The sequence below is a fragment of the Populus nigra genome, chromosome 1, assembly GCF_951802175.1.
Source record: "Populus nigra chromosome 1, ddPopNigr1.1, whole genome shotgun sequence".
NCBI lineage: Eukaryota > Viridiplantae > Streptophyta > Magnoliopsida > Malpighiales > Salicaceae > Populus > Populus nigra.
The window spans coordinates 6,793,421-6,815,111 of NC_084852.1; the positions used below are offsets into that span (position 1 = coordinate 6,793,421).

Below are 21,691 nucleotides of genomic sequence, written 5' to 3' on the forward strand. Positions count from 1 at the left end.
TGATGAGCAAAGGACCTCAATAGAAAATATAGAAAAGGCTATCATACAAATTACTTTGTTGTCAAAACTTAGAATACAACCAGGAAAGACTTGCTATTCCGTTTCCGTATGATGAATGTTGTGTGGGCAGGGTGACCCAGTTCAGAATGACAATACATGCTCTGAGCTGCTCTTTAACTCAGTTCAGAATGACAATACATGCTCTGAGCTGCTCTTTAACTCGGAAAACAGTAGGATGAACCTGTAGAAACGGAAAATGAAACTAGCTTAGAAAAGTAAAACTTGAAGGTTTTTAAGAACAGACAGCAAGAGTATGCAATTGTTTGGAACTCCATTGTGGACAAGTTTACCAGGTTGTTAATCTGAGCAAATAAAACCTGATCATGTGTTATATTACACAAAAAATCAGACATAAAGTTCCTGAATTCCTAATTGAACTACAAAAATATAAACCCATCTTTATTGAACAAGACATCTGACGATAAAATAATAACAATACAAAAGAAAAACAAGGTTGGCTAGGTGCTTTGCATTTCAAAACTGAGAAGTCAACAGCATTGCAGATGGAAAAAAATAAAATTGAAGGAGCGCTAATGTTTATGAGGTTTTTTTCTTCTTATACGAGGATATGGATTTCATTCAAGAATGAAAAAACAAGGAACAAGCTCCAACATTCTTAGGCAGAGCCAGTCCAAAAGAACATCAGAAGGATTATAACAGAGTATCTGCAAGGGCTGTTCTGACCAAGTCTCTAGTTACATCACTCAAATATAACAGATTATTGAAGTTGAAGGGTCTGTATGACAAACCAGGATATTATGGATATGGTCCCTCAGTCTACATCTTTTACTTCTGCTTCAACATCTACAACAGCTGAAGAAGATTCTTTTCCTGAACAAACACAAAGGCAGTTTCAGAATTCACAAATCATTCTACACCAGCAATAAATTGGTGACTTTTAAGAGTTGAATCTCCACTTGATTTCTAAAATGGATTTAATTTGCGTTAACAATTTGTTCTTAGTGTAGATTATTATATGAGCTCAAAGTTGTTCACTGTTATTCATAGTCATCTCATGCAAACTGATGCACAATGAATTTAATTTACATCAAGGTCATGAACGAAAGAAAGCAGTAGGGATTAGATGGCAAACCTTTCTTGAAACCAGAAGACAAGTCACTGAATGCTTGTCCAAACGGTGTAGATTTTTTGGAGAACCTCACTGAATCACTCACAAACTCATCACCCACCACTGGAATGTATGGAAAATATCATAAAGAAATGAAAATTAAGATAGATACATGCTAACATCTTTGTAGATCAATCAACTAGACATCAAACTTGTCAGGATGTAGAAAATTAGTTCATAAAACAATAACAGGTCACACTTCTACATAAATACCGTGAAAATCAAAACACCCAGAATCAAAAGAAGACCTTTACAATTAAATTTAATCTTTGATAAGCTCAATGTTGAGGTCATATGTTAAAACTTTAATTATCATCCTTCCATTTCATCATTGATTGCACATTCCATGTTTTGCAAATATAAGTTTTGGTTCTTAAAAAGAAGGAATTGAAAAGGGATCACATGGAAATCCCGAACATCAAATGCTGCATTTCTAATCAAGAATTGTGAAACTCCACAAAATGGTGAAAATGCAAGAGTGATTTGTGTGGAGGTGTGCACCAAAAACTTAAACTTTAAGAACAAAATAATATCTTCAATTGTTTTCTTTATGAAATCAATCCCACTAATTTATGCTGCAGTTCCATGTAAAATGCAGCATAGCTTATAGTAATCTATCACCTTATTTTAACCATTGCACAACAAGTTCAGCGCCAACAGTCCACTATTCTAGGAATGTGACGAGAAATTTTTGAACTCTAGAGTAGGATCTATCCAAGGCTTGGCTTTTACCTGAGAATGGTTGACTGCAAAAAGGGCACAGCTGCAATTCATCATTCAAAGTAGATCTGAAAAGGATAACATTATGATCCAAGTCAAACAACTGACAATGCACACCATCTAAAAAATTTGCCTGTATGCTTGATTAAAATCACTGTGTCACTTACTTGAAAATCTGAAACTCATTTCCACAATTTGGGCACTGCATACACACCAAAAAATCCAAAAATAAAATAAAATAAATCAGTTAAAGAAGGAAAAAATCCAAACACATGCATGTGTCTCCATCTTTTATGGAGGGAAGGATTATAGAAGAACTAGATGGCATATATCTAAAAAGATAATAAATGATAGAAAAGATAGTGCCTAGGAAGCTGGGAATAAGGAGCAGAGCCTCACAGTGCCTTGAAGTATGTCACGTCCTGCCCACCAGAGAAAGACTCCCAAGCCTACAATGGGAATAAATACAGCAAGGAGCTGCACATAGAAGTCACTAATCAGTTAGATCTCATTGCACAAACCGATCTCATTCGAATATAATGCTATGAGGTAATAGCCCCAACACAAAAGTTATTCAACATAAAATGGAAAAGCTACTATTAGTTTCAATATAACAAAACACTGCTCATTAGGGGGAAGAAACTCATGGGACGTTCAAGTATACGTGTAACTTGGACAAAAAATATTAAGAACCAGAAAATATTTAGAACCAGATGGTAGCAAAACCACTATAAACAATTATAACCAATACAAGAACATTGAAATAAAATCAGCCTTACCACATGAAGACAACTTGGACAAAAACAAATCATGTTTAAATTGAAGTATGAAGAACACAGATCATATCAGAGAAGCTTCTGCATTCTCCAGAGAGTACAATGAACTTATCATATTGGAATATTATGCATCTCAAAATATAAAAACCGGTGCTTCTCAAATGCCAAAAGGAACAACAGGAAGCTCAACTACTACCTAGAAAATCATAATACTGTACAAATCCGAATAAAATTTATGAACAGAATAATATTGTGAATTAAATACCCGTATATTGCAATATTCAGTAAACAATTAACAGATAGTAGATATTAAGGAACAAAACCAAAGCTCCAAATTTCCAGAAGGTAGAAAGGCATCAATTTGAAAGTGAAACCACACAACTCACCACAAGCTCCTCTATAAATGTCCAATAAAGCATACAATAAACTTATTCAAATTCAAAGAGACAATCATCCAACAGAAAAATAAACAAAAAACTGGGAAAGACAAACACACCCAGATAGAAATTAGCGTGTCCAAGATCCAGCCAACAGTATCAAAAACCCAACCAAGTTGTCCAGTCATTGAAAGATAAGTCAATCCAGCAGCCAAAGCAATATTTCCCAGAAGCCTAGCAGTACCACTATTATCTCCCCCACCACCACCACCACCACCAAACCCTTGATTAAACCTCACCAAAACCACCCTCCTCTTCCTTTTTAACCCCTCCTCTTTTATCCAAATCCCATCTTTTCCACCTCCCAACAAACTCCATTTTTCCTTGTAGGACCTTGATTTGAAGCTATCTTTCTTCAAAAAAGCCAACTTTGAACTTGGTAGAGAGTGATAAGTAATGGGTTTTTGGTATTTCTTTAAAGGAGAAAAGTAGATAGAGAATTGCAGTAGTGTTGTCATGGCCAAGAAGAGCAAGTTTTGAACACAAGCTATAACACTGGTAGTGGATAGCGCGTGGAAGATTTCATGGTTAATGAAATCAAAATGAATTTGTGCAGTCTCACGGATGGTTTGAAAGAGTGTCTGCTTTCTTTTCCTGTGAGTTAAATGTAGATTATTAGTCTTCACTAGCCAATGAGGGAGTGCCACTTGTACTTGAAAACGACCTGGTTGGACAGTTCCCTCCCTTCCTATCCCATCAGGCAGCAGGTCTTATTGACAGAGATATGTGCACTTGTTTTGGGCAGCTTTTGTTAGATTGGCAATTGTACTGATCTTTGAAAAAATTGAGTTGTATACATGCTTGTCTCCTCCAGCCTTTTTACTGTTTGTTTTTTCGGTTGAAAAGTATTTTTTTTATAAAAAAAAGTTATTTTTTTACTTAGTAGATAATTTTAAAATGTTAATTTAAAAAAATATTATTTTAATATATTTTTAAATAAAAAACACGAGTAAGAACATATATATATATAAAACTTGTTTGTGCTCTTTAGAATTTACAGATGCTTCTTGTAAATAAATAAAAATAAACTTGTTTTGAATCAAAGAAAAAAGAAGAAAAACTCTTCATTAAGAGAAACCAGCTGATTCTTAATAGCTCTCCATCGATTTCTATTCCATGTGGTTGTGAACTTAACATGCTAAATAGATCCATCTTGTTGTAAGAATCTTAAAAACACAAGAACTGTTATTGTTTTTCAGTTCAGCCGTACAGATCATCAGGTCGCTTAGTAACTAACTGGAGGAACATCAAAGTCTTATGCCATGACTTGGGCTTCCTGTTCTTTTATCAGTGGAAGAAGCTCTCCATTCAGCTAATAAAAAGTGAGTTTTAACCACTCCTCTCATGTCTCTCAAGAAGGCTGCTAAGGAATCGATGACAGTAGAGTAGCATTGTAAGAAAGACTGGGACATTACCTGTTGTCCATGGAAGAATAGGCTATTTATTCTCCTCAAAAGTGTACACATGGAACAAATGGCACTGCTGCCCCATTGTTTTTCCTATGATCTCTTCAACTTGTTTTACACATGTTGATACATATGAAGCAAAACATTTTGCTGATTCTACTTGCAGAAAGCAGATACAGGTTCACAATGGGCAAAGTACAGGCAGTGTCTCTCATGCAACCATTACAGGAAACAATTAATATTGGCATCAATCTTTAAGAAAGCATTAAAATTCTCACCAGATTGGTGTTGGCTTCTATGCTAGTCTTTCTTCCTATCCAATTTCACATTTATTGCGGCAATATCATCTCTATATGGCATAGCACTATATGCATATTTCTGAAAAGCCGAAAAGAAAACCATTTCTACGCACACCAATGCATTTTGCAAAGCTTCTTCAATGTGCTCTACATCAAGCCAGAAATGATGAGATCGGATTATGCCCAAAGCTACAAGAATATCAAGCACCACTCCCTGCAAAGACAATAAAAAAAATTACTCAGTCTTTGATTCTCAAGGACTACCTATATAGTCTGGCTGCTGCACGATGGTTTAAATCATGTCCTTTTTCGAAGTAGTCACATTCTAGAGATTATTTTGATTTCCCAAGCTCACAATGTCAGAATTCCAAAACATTTGGTAATTTGAGCATAAAAAATTGTTCTACTTTATCCAAAGCATGCTTCTGTCATAAAAATGTACAAAGGCCTCATTGTTTGATGAAAGTGTGATCTATTAGACATGGCAAGGAACCATCAACTGCAACAAAAAATTCTACTAGTTATGTAAATTGAGCCTGAGAAGGGCGGATTATGAGAGCATACCTGCCAAAAGCAGAAAAAGACGATTCCTTTGATGCACAAGAACTTGGCAAGAGGTTTGTGTGGCGCCAACTCTTTAGCAAACACATGATAGAAAACCACCAGAGAATACAAAGCCAGTGATACTGAAATATTCAGAATTATTGTGAATGTCCAGCTCACCCAACTGGAATACAACCCAAGAAGTTGAAGAGATATCATCAAGATGGAGCAAATAGGGCGAATCACAACAAACTGCCATGTCCAATACTTCAGGAGCTTTAATGTGTGGTGGTTCAAACGAACAGTGTGTGGCTGCAGTGATAGATAAGGTCAGAGAACACTCAAACGTACAGTGTGTCACTTAAACACCAGTTGATAAACATTTTTATACATAGTTACCAGTACATCACTAGCAAACGTTGTTTAAGCAAATAAGAAAAGATACAAGGGACAGCAATGAATGGATTGCAATTCCTGTAATCCAACATGACATGCCAGGTAATCAGTCTATAGAACTTTCCAATAATTCAAATGGACTGAACAACAGAACCAGTTCATTGATACAAGTGGTAGTGATTTAAAAAAAAAGATGCATCTTACAAACAATCGAACAGAATCCACTACCTTCTAGGTCACAATCCACACTAAAGGACAGCTCCCTAAAAAGGATAGAATAATGGTTATGGTATTCTCTGCTTTCCATGGCAGAAGGTTGGAGAGTTGACTGCTAATGGTACAAATGTCAACCAACACATATGGACAGTGCAATGGAAAGACAACCTTGGATGGAAGCATAGTAACAGAAATTTGGTTCCACTCCTGTCAATGATAACTTAATGTTCCTAATGCCATGATGCATATTATGCTATTTACCAGCATCATCAAATCAATATGGAATCAAATAAAAAGAACCAATGAATGCGCACATCTCTAATATTAAAACATCAGTTTGATAAAGACAGAAAATCAGAATAAAACTTCACCTGAAAAAGAGTCATTGGAAATGAGTGATGAATCTCCCTTCCCTTGATATCATCTGGAACTATGTTTTTGCTTATTGATATGTTTAAGTAGCTGTACAACAAAGCCAAGAACTTTGCTATCACCTGCAAGTAACACAGTCAACTTGACTTTGAAATCACTTGTGGATGTGTTTCTAAACTTCAATTCCCATTTTTCCACATGAAAATTTGAAAACTTCATTTCCAACATATCAAATTTACAATTCTTTGAATGTAGTTTTACCAGAGCCTCGTAACATTCCTTGACTGATTCCAAAAGCATAAAAAATGCTTTGCTCCCCTGAAAATCTACCAAACCAACAAAGGAGTCAATGGCATATATGGGGGCCATAAGTATGATGATAATAATAGCCTTTTGCTCCTTTGGCTTCTTCCAGCTGAGTAGATGCTCAGTGAGAAGCTGTCCTGAAAAATGCATTGTAAGCATCACACAGAAAGTGGATGCCAGAAGAGTAAGCTGTCCAGGATTCATTGAGCTTCTATTTTTTCGTAAATAAAACCTGCACAAAGAAGCGGAGTAAATAAAAAACAAAAGCAAAATCCACTTGTCTAGAGGAGCACAATATAGAGACTTTACTCTAATGCAGCGAGTATGACATTTCAAAGTTGATGGTCCTGAAGGTAGAAGATCAGATTGCACAATTACCATCAAAGAGTAAGATGAAATCTTCATGAAAACACAAAAGCACTTTAACAAAGCTTCCATCTAGAATTTTCAAAAAAGCAATGAGTCACCCCTTCCAACGGAGCTCACATTTTCAATCATTCAGTTTACCAAATAATTTGGTGCACATTTTTCGCAACATATTGACATCGTAAAGCATCATTAACAAAGATAATTAGCTTATTGAGTCATATAACAGTAAGTTGTCTAAAGAATCTCTCCTCTAAATAAGAAAGTGAACTCCCATTCCTTGAGAAATACCTATTACAAGGGAGTTAATCATTTCTTACGTCCCTGCCTTTTCTCAGTTCATCTTCAAGCGATAACTTTCACATTACTAAGTGTCCAACTCAAGATTATGAAGATCAAACTTACAATCAAATTTAAATTTTCTTACTGATCACACGCATTTTTTAAGTCACAAAAGCAACTTCCAGAATATAAATATTAAAATAAATAATAGATTTCAATATGTCTATAACAAATCCAAACAGATCAATTTTTAAAGTCTGAAAAACAATTGACCAAACGAAACCCCATTTGACAGAGAAAATCCAATTCAAAAGCTACTGGAAAATATCTCAAATATGAAGTCTTTCTTAGGTGATGTTAAACGTTTCTTTCTTGTGAGTGAAATTTTCTTGATTTTTGAACTTCCAAGAACCAAAGAAAAACGAAGATCTTATCTTTTGAAAACCTTCATGTAAGAAACCAAGTCAGCAGAAACGTATGGATACAGAATTATAAATGATTATGGTAATAAGAGACTGCTTTTAGCTCAGTACAGTAGTGTCTTACAAAGTTTTGTTGTTGTTGACGACGGCCGAGGTGGTCTGTCTGTAGTTCAGTACACTGGTTGATTTGGTTGATGCATACTAGGGAGGAAAGTTATATATTCTGGTGATTGATTTTCTTTGTCTGAATGCAAATTATTAATATTGACTAGTAAAGCATGAGACGGTGAAAGGTGGATGGTGAAGGTGATGATGGGATATGGACAGCTCCATTGCCGTCTGATTCCAAGACCATTTCAGTCCTGCCTTTTGATTCCAAAAATTGGGGATATATATATATTAAAAATTAAAAGTAAATTAATTTTTTTTTAAAAAAACTAAAAGGTATGCCAAAAACGTTGTTCACCGACAAAGAAAACAACATAGATTTTGTAATAGTGTTCCCAAAATTCTATTTTTCATCCTTTAATTGTTTATGTTGTGGTACGTTTTTCTTATTTATCGTTTGAAGCTGCACAGTTTGTTTTGGTTACTTAATATAGGCATGGTGTGATGTCGAAACAATTATCTTGACATGGTTGATGCTTGTTTTGATCAAATTATATGATATTTTAATAATTTAGAACAATTAAAACTTTGAGGATAGATTTAAAGATTGAACACATACACAACTCCTTTTTTTATTAGAGGGATTGAATTGAGCATGGAGAAAAATATTTAACTTTTTTTAATCACTTGAGTTTTCTTTTTATTTGATATTTTTATATTGAGTTTATTTTAAAGTGGATTTTAATGGTTGTCTAAATATAAGGATTCAAGGGAAAATCCTGGTGAGCAGTTGGTGCTAAGTTTCATAAAATAAAAATTAAGATCACTGATCTAAAACAATTAAAGCTCAAAGGGCCAATTTTAAAAATGAAACACAAGTAGATTGGAAACTGAATGGGGCATAAACCACAGACGTCAGTATGTGAAAAAAGTCATAGTCATCGTGTTGTGGAGGCATATATAGCCTCTTTTGACCTTAAAAGATTGTTTTCTGTCGTGTCTCTAGAATCGTCTGGATGAGGACGACAAGGTGAGGTAATGCGTGGTGAATAGAAGTGGGGGTGTGTCGTAAATGGCCCACTCTTCTTTTCTTTATCTTCCTTTCTCTCTCTCTCTCTCTCTCTCTCTCTCTCTCTCTCTCTTCCTCAGGTGGTTTTGTGCCATTCTTTATCAAATTTTTTTTATTTGAATTTTGGTCTTTTTTTTTAATTAATAGTTTTTTTAATTTTATCCTTCAGTATTAGACTAATGAAGTGTTAATCTTTATAATTTTTTTCAATTTGCTTTCTATTTGGAAATTATGATCTCATGACTAGGATTATAAATTTGAAAGGATGACCCAGGTTGACTTGGTTCATTTTTTTAGTATTTTTTTAATTTTTTTTTCAATTTCATCCTTAAACATTTAGTTTGTTGGAAATTGAGTTTTGTAAAAAAAATTTCTCCTTGCTTTCTATAAAGTTATCATAATCTCATGACTCGAGTTGCGGTTTTTGTCATTTTTTTTCAATTGATTTTTTTTAAAATTGCCCTTTTAATTTTTAACACCGTGCTAGTTTGAGAATTGAGTTTCATAATCTTTTTTAGTTTGCTTTTTATGAGGTTATCTCGCTCTCATGACCTGAGACACAGGTCTGTCAAGTTTAGGGGTGATTATTTTCGGTTCGGTTCGGTTCAAACCGACCGGTTTCGGTTCCGATTTCCTAGGGAAAAAACCGGTTCAAACTGATTTGGCTTGGTTTTTCCGGTTTCGGTTCAGTTCGGTTTTTTCAGTTTTTTGCTTATAAAACCGAAACCGAACCGAACTGGCTAGTTTTTTAAAAATTTTAATCAATTTAATCGGTTTTTTTTATTTTTTTCCAGTTTTCTCGGTTTAATCGGTTATTCAATTTTTTTGCTCACCCTTGTCATGTTTACCTAGGTTGACTTAAGTTTGTCATTTTTAATTTTTTTTAATTGAATATTTTTTTTATCATTTAATATTAAATTTATTGATAATTGAATTTTATAATTTGTTTAAATTTATCAAACGTGGGCTAAAATTGATCATTCTATTAATGCTCAGCATGAAACATATGCCTTAAAGATTAATGGTTATTGACACCATCTCATGGGGTTCTTTTGCCTATTAACAATGAAGCACAAAGTTTGCTCAACTATATGTTTTTAACATTGAGAATGAGATTCATAATTGGCTTGAGCCATTTACCCAGGAAAACCGTTCGTCGACCTTGATTGAAGCTTTTGTTTTTGGGTTTATGATTATGCTTGATTCTAATAACAAAATGGTTAAGTGATTGTTTGGTATTGTAGTTATTGGTAAAATTCATTCGCAATCGTAATTTTTATTGTTTGATTATGTTTCTACCATAATTTTTTAATGATGTATCCCCCGCAGGTTATAAGAAGCAGCAAAAAGCTGCTTCTTGTGATGGAAAAATGGATAAACAGTGAAGCATGTCCACTGTATATTTTTAAAAATTAACGCAATACAATGTTTTTGTTGCTGAGGGCTAGAACCAGCACATGAAAGTCTGAAATACTTGGTATTTTTTTTAATTATTATGAGTAAGATCTATTCGATTTATTACTTATATCATTATTTTATAAACTAATTATATCCAAAAAATAGAAATAATTCTACATCATAAATTAATAACAAATTTTTATCATTTGTGTCATATTTAGCATAAACAGTAATATTTAATATAAACATGATTTTATTTGTAATGCCATGTAAACATGATTTTTTTGGCATTAGTAATTGGTTAATCGCATGAATCCTTGTCAGGCTGAAGGAAAGGGTCAGTTGGAGAGCCAACTAAGCTCCTATTCAAATGTGAGCAAAAGTTAAATTTTAATCACAAGCTTAGCAAACGTTTTAGAACCAAAAGAGAAGCTTGAATGGCAAATGTAACAGTTGGCCTGCAGCTTGTTCAATTCTATATGGAGCACCCAGCTGCATCACTTGGCCTACTTTCTTCTCTTTCCTATATCTCTAATAGCAATTATGAAGATCTTAAGTAGCAGTTCTATTTTCATCATTCTGTTAATCTTTGTTTCAGGATTCATACAAGCAAAAGCAAGAGTACCATTATTCTACTGTGGCACCCCAGGAATCCGATGCTATAACCAGTATATACTTTGCCCCTTTGAATGCCCAAGCAATTACTCACATAACACCAAGGAAAAAGTTTGCTATGCTGACTGCAACTCTCCACATTGCAAGGCCCAGTGCAAGCTTAAGATATGACCCACTTCTTTTCATTCAATTCTATTTTCATAAGTACTAAATATGTTTATCAGGTTGATAGCTAAAATAGCAATGGGAAAAAAGAAATTTTGTATTATTCGACTATAAGTGTATACTTGTTTAATAATAGGCTGTCAATTTGCATGTTTCAGTTATGGAAACTAATGTGTTTGATTTTTTTTTTCAGACCACAAACCTAACTGTGAAGCCCCGGGATCAGCATGCTACGATCCCTGTTTCATTGGTGGTGATGGAATTGTCTTCTATTTCCATGGAAAGAGCAATGAGCAATTCAGCCTAGTATATGATTTTGATCTTCAAATCAACAGCCGCTTCATTGGTCACAGGCCAGCTGGCCGACCGCGGGATTTCACTTGGATTCAAGCCCTGGGAATCCTTTATAACTCTCAAACCTTCTCTCTTGAGGCCACTAAGGCAGCAACTTGGGACAGTGAAGCTGACCATTTAAAGCTCACCTACAATGGACAAGATTTAGTCATACCTGAAGGCTCCTTCTCCACTTGGTACTCCCCAGAGAAGGACTTGGAAGTGGAGAGAGTATCTAGCAAGAACAGTGCCATAATCACCTTGGAGGACAGAGCAAATATTTTGGTAAATGTGGTTCCAGTGACTGAAGAAGATGATAAAATCCACAAGTATCAAGTGCCTGCTAATGACTGCTTTGTCCACTTGGAGGTGAATTTAAGTTCTTTCACCTATCCTCAACAGTTGATTGAGTACTTGGCAGGACTTACAGGCCTGATTTTGAGAACCCCGCAAAGCCTGGTGTCGCAATGCCAGTTTTGGGAGGTGAAGACAAGTACAGAACCACATCCCTTTTCTCTGCTGATTGCACCTCCTGTATATTCTCTCCAGAAAGTGGTTCAAACCAAGAGACCTCCTCTGTCATGCAGTATGGCACTCTAGACTGCACAAAGGGGGCTTCTGCAGGATATGACATTGTTTGCGGGAAGTAAATGCTGCAATGATTTCTGACTCTCCTAACGAACAACAATAGAAGCATGTCTATCTTCGAACTTAAAAAGCAAATGGTGGCTGTCAAATGCTGGCTGCCATGTGTGGGATTTCATAAGTGAATAATGCAAGACGTTTCTTGCTATTCATTGTTATGTTCTTTTCATGTTTGCTGTTTCCATGGTTTTGTGTTGGTAATCATCCATGATAAACTACGACAATCTACTACTCCAAAACTACAGTGATATTGACATATAGTCAAATCGTTTATCTTTTGTTAAACATGTACTTGAAATATTATGTATTTAATATTATTGAAATAGAAAGATGTTCTGTGTCTGCATATGTATTTTTTAGTGCTGTTCAAAGACATGGAAACTTTATAACTTCAAAGATTACTGAAGATCAATACATCCAAATGAAATGCCGTCCCTTATATTGCAGTAATTAGGTCGGGCTCAACAGATCATAGCCGCAGGAAATGCAAACAACCTAAGTAGCACCATTCATCAAATAATTTTCCATGTGCTTGATGAAAACTAATGTTGATAATGCTGAATTTGATGGTACGGTGTCTTCTTCTACTTGAGACTAATATGAGATTGTGACATCAATTAGGTCTCCTGCTCTCCAGTTGAAGTAAGCTGGAAAGTTGTCTTGTAATGAGAAAAACCATGATTCAGGTGCCCTCCTTCTATTACTTCAAACCCGATTCGATGAACAAACTCATCAAACTCTGCAACCCTTTCTTTCTGGTATGTCATAGTTTTTAAATCTGACAAAATATTTTGAGACCAAAAAAATTTGTTACAGCCATCACAGGTGCCAATCAAGACAAGCAGTCGAGATGGCATCCACTAGCTGATTTAATTCATTCAGAAAAAATAAATGATCCAAGTGAACACATGAAGTCAAGTCATAATGAATAAGTAAAAGAAATTGACTTACCAGGGCCGAAGTTAAAGAGGTAGACTGTATCAAGGCCACCGTCACCTTCAAGCATATCAGCATCCTTCACTAAATTTGGCATCATTTTTGGAAGAATAGTTCTGTGGATGCCTGTCTTGTCCAAAGAATCTTAGCGAATAGGGATAAAAAAATAATCAATAATCAATAGGTGATGGATGGATAACTTCAGCAACCAGCAGAGCAAGATGATATATAAGGAAACTGTTCTTTTGGATTGGAAAATGTCACATATAGACTGCTGTGCTCGTAAATGTTCAAGTCGGAAGGCCTGAAAATGTTGGTTTAAGATGACTTTTCCATTTAACATGGGACAGCAACTTCGTCTTTTTTGTAGGATTTGTATGACTAAACAAAGAAATGAAAACAGTGCCCATTTAACCTGTTATCAAGAAAGTCCCAGTACTAATCCTCAATTTGTACATTTTGATTGGGATTTTATAGTAGTACATTTTCTTTCTTTAAAGAGTCATTGTCAGAAGCATACAAGGTAAGTAAGAGAATCCCCATTTTCACTGTTTATTATGTGGTTATAAGTTATGGATCATATAAAATTCTCCCACATTGGAGAAGAGCTAGCCATACCAGAAGGCCATTTATCTTCATGGAAATCCCCATAACGTCATATTAAAGTACAGAGAACATCGATCAAGAACATCGTCCTAGTCACTCTCCCAGAACTTGCAGAGATCTCAATCAATATTGTGCCAGTAACCAAACAAGATGACATAATTTATAACTGTTTTGCTCACTTAGAGGTTCAGTTCCAAGTTCTATGTTCTATTGACGAATGTTGAAGGAGTAATTTGGCAGGAGTACTCACCTCCAGATTTCAAGAAGCCAGCAAAGCTAGGAGTGGCCATACCAGTTGTGGATAGGACAACTTCCCTTCTCTCTTACGTCCTAGTTATCTTTTCTTTTTGCTTCTTTTCTTATGTATAAAAAAGAAAAAGATAAGTATGTCTGTAACTTGGTATCCAAACTTGTTTCCATAGGAAAGACATTCTTCATGTCAGAGTTCAGACGAAGGCATATTCTACGTACAATGACCTTTTTTTTTAAAAAAAAATGTATTTGCTATTCATAATGTGATAGACAACATTCAATTTATCAAAAACATGTGTCTGAATTGGCTATATATATATGAAGGTGAAAAATGTTTTTAGGAGAAAAGTTGTAAATATAAAAAGAAAAAACAACTGAAGGCATGTTAGTTAAAAAAAATCAATATACATTTAAATTAATTAAAAAAATGACCATATTAACTTAACTTAATTAAGATAAAGTAGCAAAGTGGAAATGGTGATCGTGGATGTAGTTGGAGTGATTATATTGGGCGATCACATTTTTTATAGCAATGAAAATTATAATCGTAAATTTTTTTTTTGAACAATAATTAAGAAGTGTCATCGGACTAGCTTATGTAATAACTTGAAGCTAGCATGTGTAACAAAATACAATCAACTTTTTGTGTTGATTATTTTGCAAAGAAATTAAATATAAATAAATTATGTAAATATTTATACTATATTATATAATAAAAATTAAAAAATTACGTCACATAAAATATGAGTATTTATAGTTAAACTACAAAGCATTTCATTTTCATATATATATATATATATATATATATATATATATATATATATATATATATATGTATAAAACAGTAACAAGATAGGAAAGACTTGAATCTTGAACCTTTTAATTTTAAGGAGACGAATGGATATTCGCTAATAATAATAATCATACTATTATTTTTATTATTATTTTAGTAGCATTTGATAGAGAGATAAGACACAACAGGCATGACTATGTAAACAAAATAGTGAAATAGTAGAAAGATGGAACGTTAGGAGCAGAACTTATTTGTGTCTAGTATGATAAACAAGACACAAAAAAATTATTCAATCACTATTTGATACTAGGAGATGAGATGTAATAGAATATATATTTGATTTATTCTTATAATTTATTTTTTGTTTATGTTTTGCTTGACCAGTGTTTAAATATTTTTTGATATATATTTTAATTATTCTTTGACATATTTTTTTTATATGTATAATAAAAAATATTTAATTTCAAATAAAAACATACACATTAATTTGTGTGTTTTCTTTATATAAAAAAGTTGAAATACTGAACAAAAACATTTTTCTATTCATTATATTACGAGTAATTAGATTTCTTAATAATAATTTCTTTCTAGAAAAATTATAATAGTTGAAAGTATAAAAATTATCCTATAATAACTGCTGTATACATAAAATCACTTCAAAATAGTTTGATAGAAAATACAAACAATCATAGCATAGTTTAAAGTGATAAATTCAAAATTAAAAAATATTAAAAAAATCAAATGAAAAAGAAGCTTAGACGAGTCTAGGCTACGATCTAGTCAATGCTTGGACTTCGTCCAAGCCCAACCATAAAATAAAAACTTCAACAGCGCATCATCTATGTTCAAGTCATCTTCTTCCTTGGATCGCCGGATTCCGGCTAAATCGCGGAAAGCATGGTAAGTCATTATTTTTTTATTTTTCTCAAAAATATTTCTAAACACTTCCCTAATTCTTTGAAACTCAAATATAACCTCAAAAATCATTTTTAAACAACTAATAATGAATAGACAATTAGTCATGGTGAAAAGATAATTGTATCCCCAAAGCTGAGTACATTGTTTTTTTTTAGAATAAAAATATAATTATAGTAACTTATATCTGATGCATAGTAACTTTATTAAAGGATTTAGATTTTTTGTTAATTTTGGAAAAGAAGTAATTTTCTGATTCTTTTTTGTTTTTCACTTTCCATTAGTAAATGCTAATTCAATTCAATCAAAATTTTTTTCTAAAGATATCAGCTTCTGCTTCAGTGAACGTTATCAGAGTTAAAAGCATTCAACCTTAGGCCTACACAGGACAAGCTTTAAGCAAATATGCCCTTTCTGTAGCCTATCCTGTGTGGTCGGACTCACACGGTCAGGACTAATTAACGGACCAGGTGCTGGAGTCCGGTTCACTCGACAACAATCCTCTCCAAGGTCTTAGATTGAGCACAAAAAAGAGTGGTCGGACATTGTGCACGACGTTATTAACTATGCTCATTTTTATTTTATTTTTTCGCCTTGAACGGAAGCTTGCCTGTTTCTAAGTTCCTGTGATTCAATTTGTTCTCTTCATTAACTGAACTCAGGAAGTGGAACAAATGCTGAGATAGCCAGACATGGTGTTGATCAAATGTAAGGCAACCTGAGGTTTTGCTGCACAAAATGCAGTTTATCACATAAGATTATATAGTTTTTTTTTTCCCGAGCCACAGGAGCTAGAAGATAAAGTTTTGGAGAATAGATTAAATCAAAGTATTGGGTGTTGTTACATATTTTTGGGCCCCACATAGTGGAGATGGTGTGTACTTCTTTTGAACCAAGTGCAGTAGTTTAATTCGTGATTGTTAAGGAATTGACAAAAGCAAAGAAGAAAGGTGTTTTTTGAACCCTGTTTCAGCTATTTTCTGCTCTTTTTATCCTTCTCCTTTTGCTGTTGAGATTGTCAGGTTTCTTAGGCTAATTAGGAGTCTTCATAATGCTAAATTCTTTCCTTCTTTATCTGGTCTTTAAGGTTCGATAAATCCCTCAGAATTTGCACTAAAAATTGATTCTTCTGCTGTCACAATTATGTTGTAATACCAATTTTGTTCCAACTTAGACTTTGATTTTGACTTGATTTCATGCAATATCTGACCATCCTAGCTATATTCTATCATTTATGACATGTTAAAAAATTGACCTACACCTTTATTAGGTCCTAGGGCTCACTATTGTTATGTCAGACTTTTAGTTAGATTGAGATACTTGGCATTGTCAGTTTCCGAATCAAGTCAGGAGATCTTTTTCACCAATCAGATAGCGGCCAGATTCTGTTCTTCAAAACGAATTTATCTCACTTTGAACCCTCATAAAATTTATAGTCCTATACATTTAGATGAATTTGGATTTTTGAATCTCTTGATTTCAATATCAAAAGCTCAAGATATTCCCATTTGAATATCTAATGTGAAAGCAGAGAATCCTGCTGCGAGAAGGATTCCAGCTCGAGTTTTTTTGCAATTCTATTCTTCAAAACAATTTCATCTAACCTTGAATCCCTCAGGAAAGTTGTAGTCCCATACGTGTAGATGAATTTCGATTTTTGAATCGCCTGATTTCAATATCAGAAGCTCAAGATATTCTTGTTTTAAGGTCTAGCATGAAAGTAGAGAATCCTGCCCCGAGAACGGTTCTAGCCCGAGTTCGCAAGTCTGATTCGAGGGATTATGAGCCGGTTTGAAGGAATTTTTTGGATCAAGGACTGAATTGAAAAGTGCTAAAATGAGGGAATTAGTTGAAGATGAAATTAGAAGGAAAGATGCTGGTTTGTAAGAAAGTAGAAGAGGGGGACTAGATCATCAGAAAATGACAGGAATTCTACAGCGCCGGATAAGAAATATGACTTTGTAGCATGGTATTGTTCATTTGTGTTTTGAACAATACCCTTCCCCGTCTAAAATTCTTTCCTTTTATGTGCATAGCTATTCCCGCTGGTTTCCATGATTCTCTCGCCTGATTGTTGAGCTGCAAAGCACATTTTTTTCTGCCTCAGTCCAAAGGAAACAGTTGGTGCCTCACGTTGCGAGTTGTGGAAGGAAAGAAAGGAGTTGCACCACCCTTTAATCGTTGGAAAATAATCACTGGAATCATCAGAATATCAATCAGAATATTCTAATTTCCTAATGTGCTTTATCTGATTATAAGACACTCGAAATTGTATCCTAGATTAGCGTATTTTTGTTTCCTAAATAGAGCTGCGTTTAAGCTATATAAACCTGGGCTGCTTATTGGGGATTCTTGGACTGGTGATGTACTGATATTTGCTCATTGGAGGCTAAGCACATTGACACAATATTTAACGTGGTTCGACAAACCGCCTACATCCACGGGAGAGGTCTATATTATTAGAGATAGAAAAAGGATACAAAACAAATACATGGAGAAGAAGGATCACATCCACTCAAACTCAACTCCCAACTCTTATTGCTGCCCTTGCAGCTGCTGCCAATGGCAGCCCTTCACTTTCTCTCTTTTCTCTTCTCTTCACTCTCACTTTCTCTCTCTCTTTGCTCTCAAATAATGTCTCTATTTATAGGCATTTCATGGAAGACAAGAGGCCATAAATTATGGCACAAATGGTGGCAACACATGAGTTGCACCATTTTTATCAATGGTTGGTGCAACTACCATTGTAGCCTTTTGACAATGATAACCCTACTTCTTAGGGTAGGCTGCAAATTTGTTGCCCATTAATGGCAATTTCCTAACAATCACCCCCTTTGACATTTATATGGGCAATTGTCCTCTTGCATCTTCAGCATAAGCTTGCATCTTGCAGCTCTTCCAAGCTTACCATTCTGAGAGCATCTTTGGCCAAGTCTACAGGTACTCGCCAAACCTTTCAATCACTAGAGTTACCAAAGCACCCCTTTGCTCACTCCAAAGGATCACTTCAACCAGATGGTTTACCTCGTCACATATGAAGAATGTTAATGTTTTTCTCTAGGACACAACATTCCCCTTTGAGTGTATCAACCATGCTTGGTCTGGAATGATTTTTCAAGCCTTACACCAAGGCTTACAACACCTTTTCAAACAGATATTTCCAAGTGCGATAGTCATTATCTGAGTATTTCAATATGATCACGAGCTCACCACTCTTCCAAGAGTCTACTAATCCCAGAGTTGCGTCTGCCCTCTGTTCCACCCTAGGAACCACGCCTTACTTCTCCATGAGTTTCCCACTCTTAGTCTAAAGAGTCTAGGTAGCTTTCCACCTTTAACCATGGGGGCAACCCATTAAAGGTTGATCCATATCTGTCTTCATACTCTGAGTATTATAATGCCATTACCGATCTTACCACTTTGACAAGAGTCAACTTGTTCCAGAAACTTGCGCATGCCCTCTGCTCCTATATAATAGTCACGTCTTAATGCTCCACAAGTCACCTACTTATTGTTCAAGGCAAATGTCTTCTAGCTCATTGATCTTTAGCATGGGGGCAATATCCATGAAAGTCAATCCGGCATTTGTCTCCATACTCATCATAACCACTTCATTGGCTATACATTTGTCCACTTATATCCAGCCATCACATTGGCTTTGGGCGTTCTGAATTAGGGCTTCTATCATGGCCCTCACACCTTCCATCTGAGGTGTCTCCGCTCGTCGTCATGCAGCAGTCTGATCTTGGGCTCATTTCATGGTCCTTACACCTTTTATCTTAGGTGTCTTCACCTTTTATAAGTGGTCGCATCCTCATTCAACTGAGATGCATCAAAGTGGCTCCAAAATTCTCTACCACTATGTGGACTATAGGAGAGATCACTACCATTGATCACATAGAAAGAGAGAGTTGCGGCATACTCCTCGCAATCCTCCATCTCGATTTCTATGTTTGGAGCTTCTACGCCTTTCTGCTTGACAGCTCTACCCACACCAACTCTCTTTTTGTGTCTTCGTTTTTCATCATAGGCGGTCGCCTTTTATCATAGGTGTTTGCACCCCCTCAATTAGGTGCTTCTGCAACAGCTCATCTTTCCATGCTCACATGCATTGAAAAGGTCCTCGCATGTTGCCTTCATCAAGAGCACAAGAGACTTCATGTTGTATAACCTTTCATACAGTCTCTGCTCTAAGCTTCATCTGGGAACTCTTCTTCTCTTTGCACCTGTTGTCTCATTATAGTACCTCGCCGGCGTGTGCGCCCATATCTGACATCCGATTTCAATGCTATTTTCACCAGTGGCTTCGTTTCTTCCTCCTTTACACAGTGGTATGGTCAAAACACAATTTTGACAACTTTCATTTTTGAGCAAAATCAAACACCACTTTAAACCATGTGCTTTGATACCAATTGTTGGGGATTCTTGGACCGGTGATGTACTGATATTTGCTCATTAAAGGCTAAGCACACTGACACAATATTTAATGTGGTTCGGCAAACCGCCTACATCCACGAGAGAGGTCTATATTATTAGAGATAGAGAAAGGATACAAAACAAATACATGGAGGAGGAGGATCACATCCACTAAAACTCAACTCCCAGCTCTCATTGCTACCCTTACAGCTGATGCCAATGGCAACCTTTCACTTTCTCTCTTTTCTTTTCTCTTCACTCTCACTCTATCTCTCTCGTTGCTCTCAAATAATGCCTCTATTTATAGGCATTTCATGGCAGAGAAGAGGCCATAAATTATGGCACAAATGGTGGCAGCACATGAGTTGCATCATATTTGTCAATGGTTGGTGCAACTACCATTGTAGCCTTTTGACAATGGTAACCCTACTTCTTAGGGTAGGCTGCAAAGTTGTTGCCCATTAATGGCAATATCTCAACACTGCTGACCTCAAGAAGAGGACGGAAAAAAAAGGAGAAAAGGGAGAGAGCAGAAAAAACAAAAAAAAAAGAGAGAAAGAGAGAGGAGAGAACAACGCAGATAACAGGGGAGAACAAAGGGAGTTTTCTTTCATCCTTTTGTTATTGTGAAAACCTTCACTGAACGGGGAAAGAAAGAAAGAAAAAGGGAAACATAATAGAGGAGAGGAAGAAGAAACGAGAGAGAGGCAGGGCAGATAAAACCATAGGGAACGACACAGTTGAAAGCAAGAAAAACACAGAGGCAAGGGTGACAGCTCCACCAGCACAACACGCCTTCATTGCCATTGTCTTCGTCATCTCTAAAGAAAGCATCAGCAAAAGGAGAGAAACAAAAATAGAAACCAAAACTAGCGTGGCCATTGTTTTCGTGGTCTCCAGAATCAGTGACCACTAGCTGTTGGCAGAAGCTTCAGCGCCATCGTCTTCGCCCGTTTCAGCTCCAGGTAAGTTTCCATGCATTTCTTTCACTTTAATTATACGGTTATAGTGCATGCTTTTGTTATTGTTCAATTGAATTATAATTTACTTGAACAATAACCTAGGAGACACTATTTGCCTAGCCAAGTCATTAGTTTGGGCAAGTGACCTGCTAGGGCTACTGGGTTCAGCCCAGCCACATGGGCCGATTTGGACCCAGCCAAAAAAAATGAGTAAGATCATTGTATATATATATATGTCTAAAAAAAATATTTTCTTGTGTTGCATACGACCAATACTCTAACATATTTTGAAAATTCCTCCTTTTATATATAAAAAAAACAAATATTTGAAGTTTTGAAAGAAAATGTATTTTAGCATGGATTTCTTAAATACAAAAATTATTTTCTTGCATTCTAGATTTTATAACATGTTTGTAAAACTATAAAGGGTGTTGACCAATATTCCAAAAAATACAAAATCTTATTTTTAGGGAATTCTACTTTATTCACCATTTATATTTGGATAAAGAAATCTCAAAGGGATTAATATTCAAAATATTATTAGGAATAACTTGTTAATATTCACAGTTAATGTTTGGATAAAAAAATCCAAGTGGTTAATATCCAAAATATTTTTATAGGAATAATAAGTCATCACACATCCTTGAAAGAAGCCTCGATTATAATTGAGGACATTTCAATTTTTTGACTCCATGGTTTACGAGCTGTGAAAATATGAAACACTAAGGCAAAAAAAGGCTTCTAAAGA

The 21,691-nt window shown here is 35.2% G+C and overlaps 3 protein-coding genes across 3 annotated transcripts; 1 reads left to right on the forward strand and 2 right to left on the reverse strand.

Moving 5' to 3' along the window:
* Positions 1-3,815, reverse strand: LOC133694645 (uncharacterized). The gene is made up of 7 exons (XM_062116266.1): positions 3,182-3,815; positions 2,309-2,386; positions 2,077-2,111; positions 1,922-1,977; positions 1,154-1,252; positions 810-891; positions 1-241 (listed from the first exon to the last, which is right to left on the reverse strand). The coding sequence occupies exons 1-6, from the start codon at positions 3,578-3,580 to the stop codon at positions 833-835; spliced, it is 726 nt and encodes a 241-aa protein (XP_061972250.1). The 5' UTR covers positions 3,581-3,815; the 3' UTR covers positions 1-241; positions 810-832.
* Positions 3,816-4,540: 725 nt separating this feature from the next.
* LOC133697888 (uncharacterized) lies at positions 4,541-8,090 on the reverse strand. Its single transcript, XM_062120713.1, has 5 exons — positions 7,855-8,090; positions 6,616-6,892; positions 6,354-6,476; positions 5,392-5,682; positions 4,541-5,041 (listed from the first exon to the last, which is right to left on the reverse strand). Exons 2-5 carry the CDS (start codon positions 6,862-6,864, stop codon positions 4,829-4,831), a joined length of 876 nt encoding a protein of 291 aa, XP_061976697.1. The 5' UTR covers positions 6,865-6,892; positions 7,855-8,090; the 3' UTR covers positions 4,541-4,828.
* A 2,758-nt stretch (positions 8,091-10,848) lies between these two features.
* LOC133697021 (uncharacterized) lies at positions 10,849-12,068 on the forward strand. The gene is given in 3 exon segments (XM_062119341.1): positions 10,849-11,085; positions 11,284-11,788; positions 11,791-12,068. Coding segments are annotated over 3 exon segments (1,020 nt in total).
* The last annotated feature ends 9,623 nt before the right edge of the window (positions 12,069-21,691 follow it).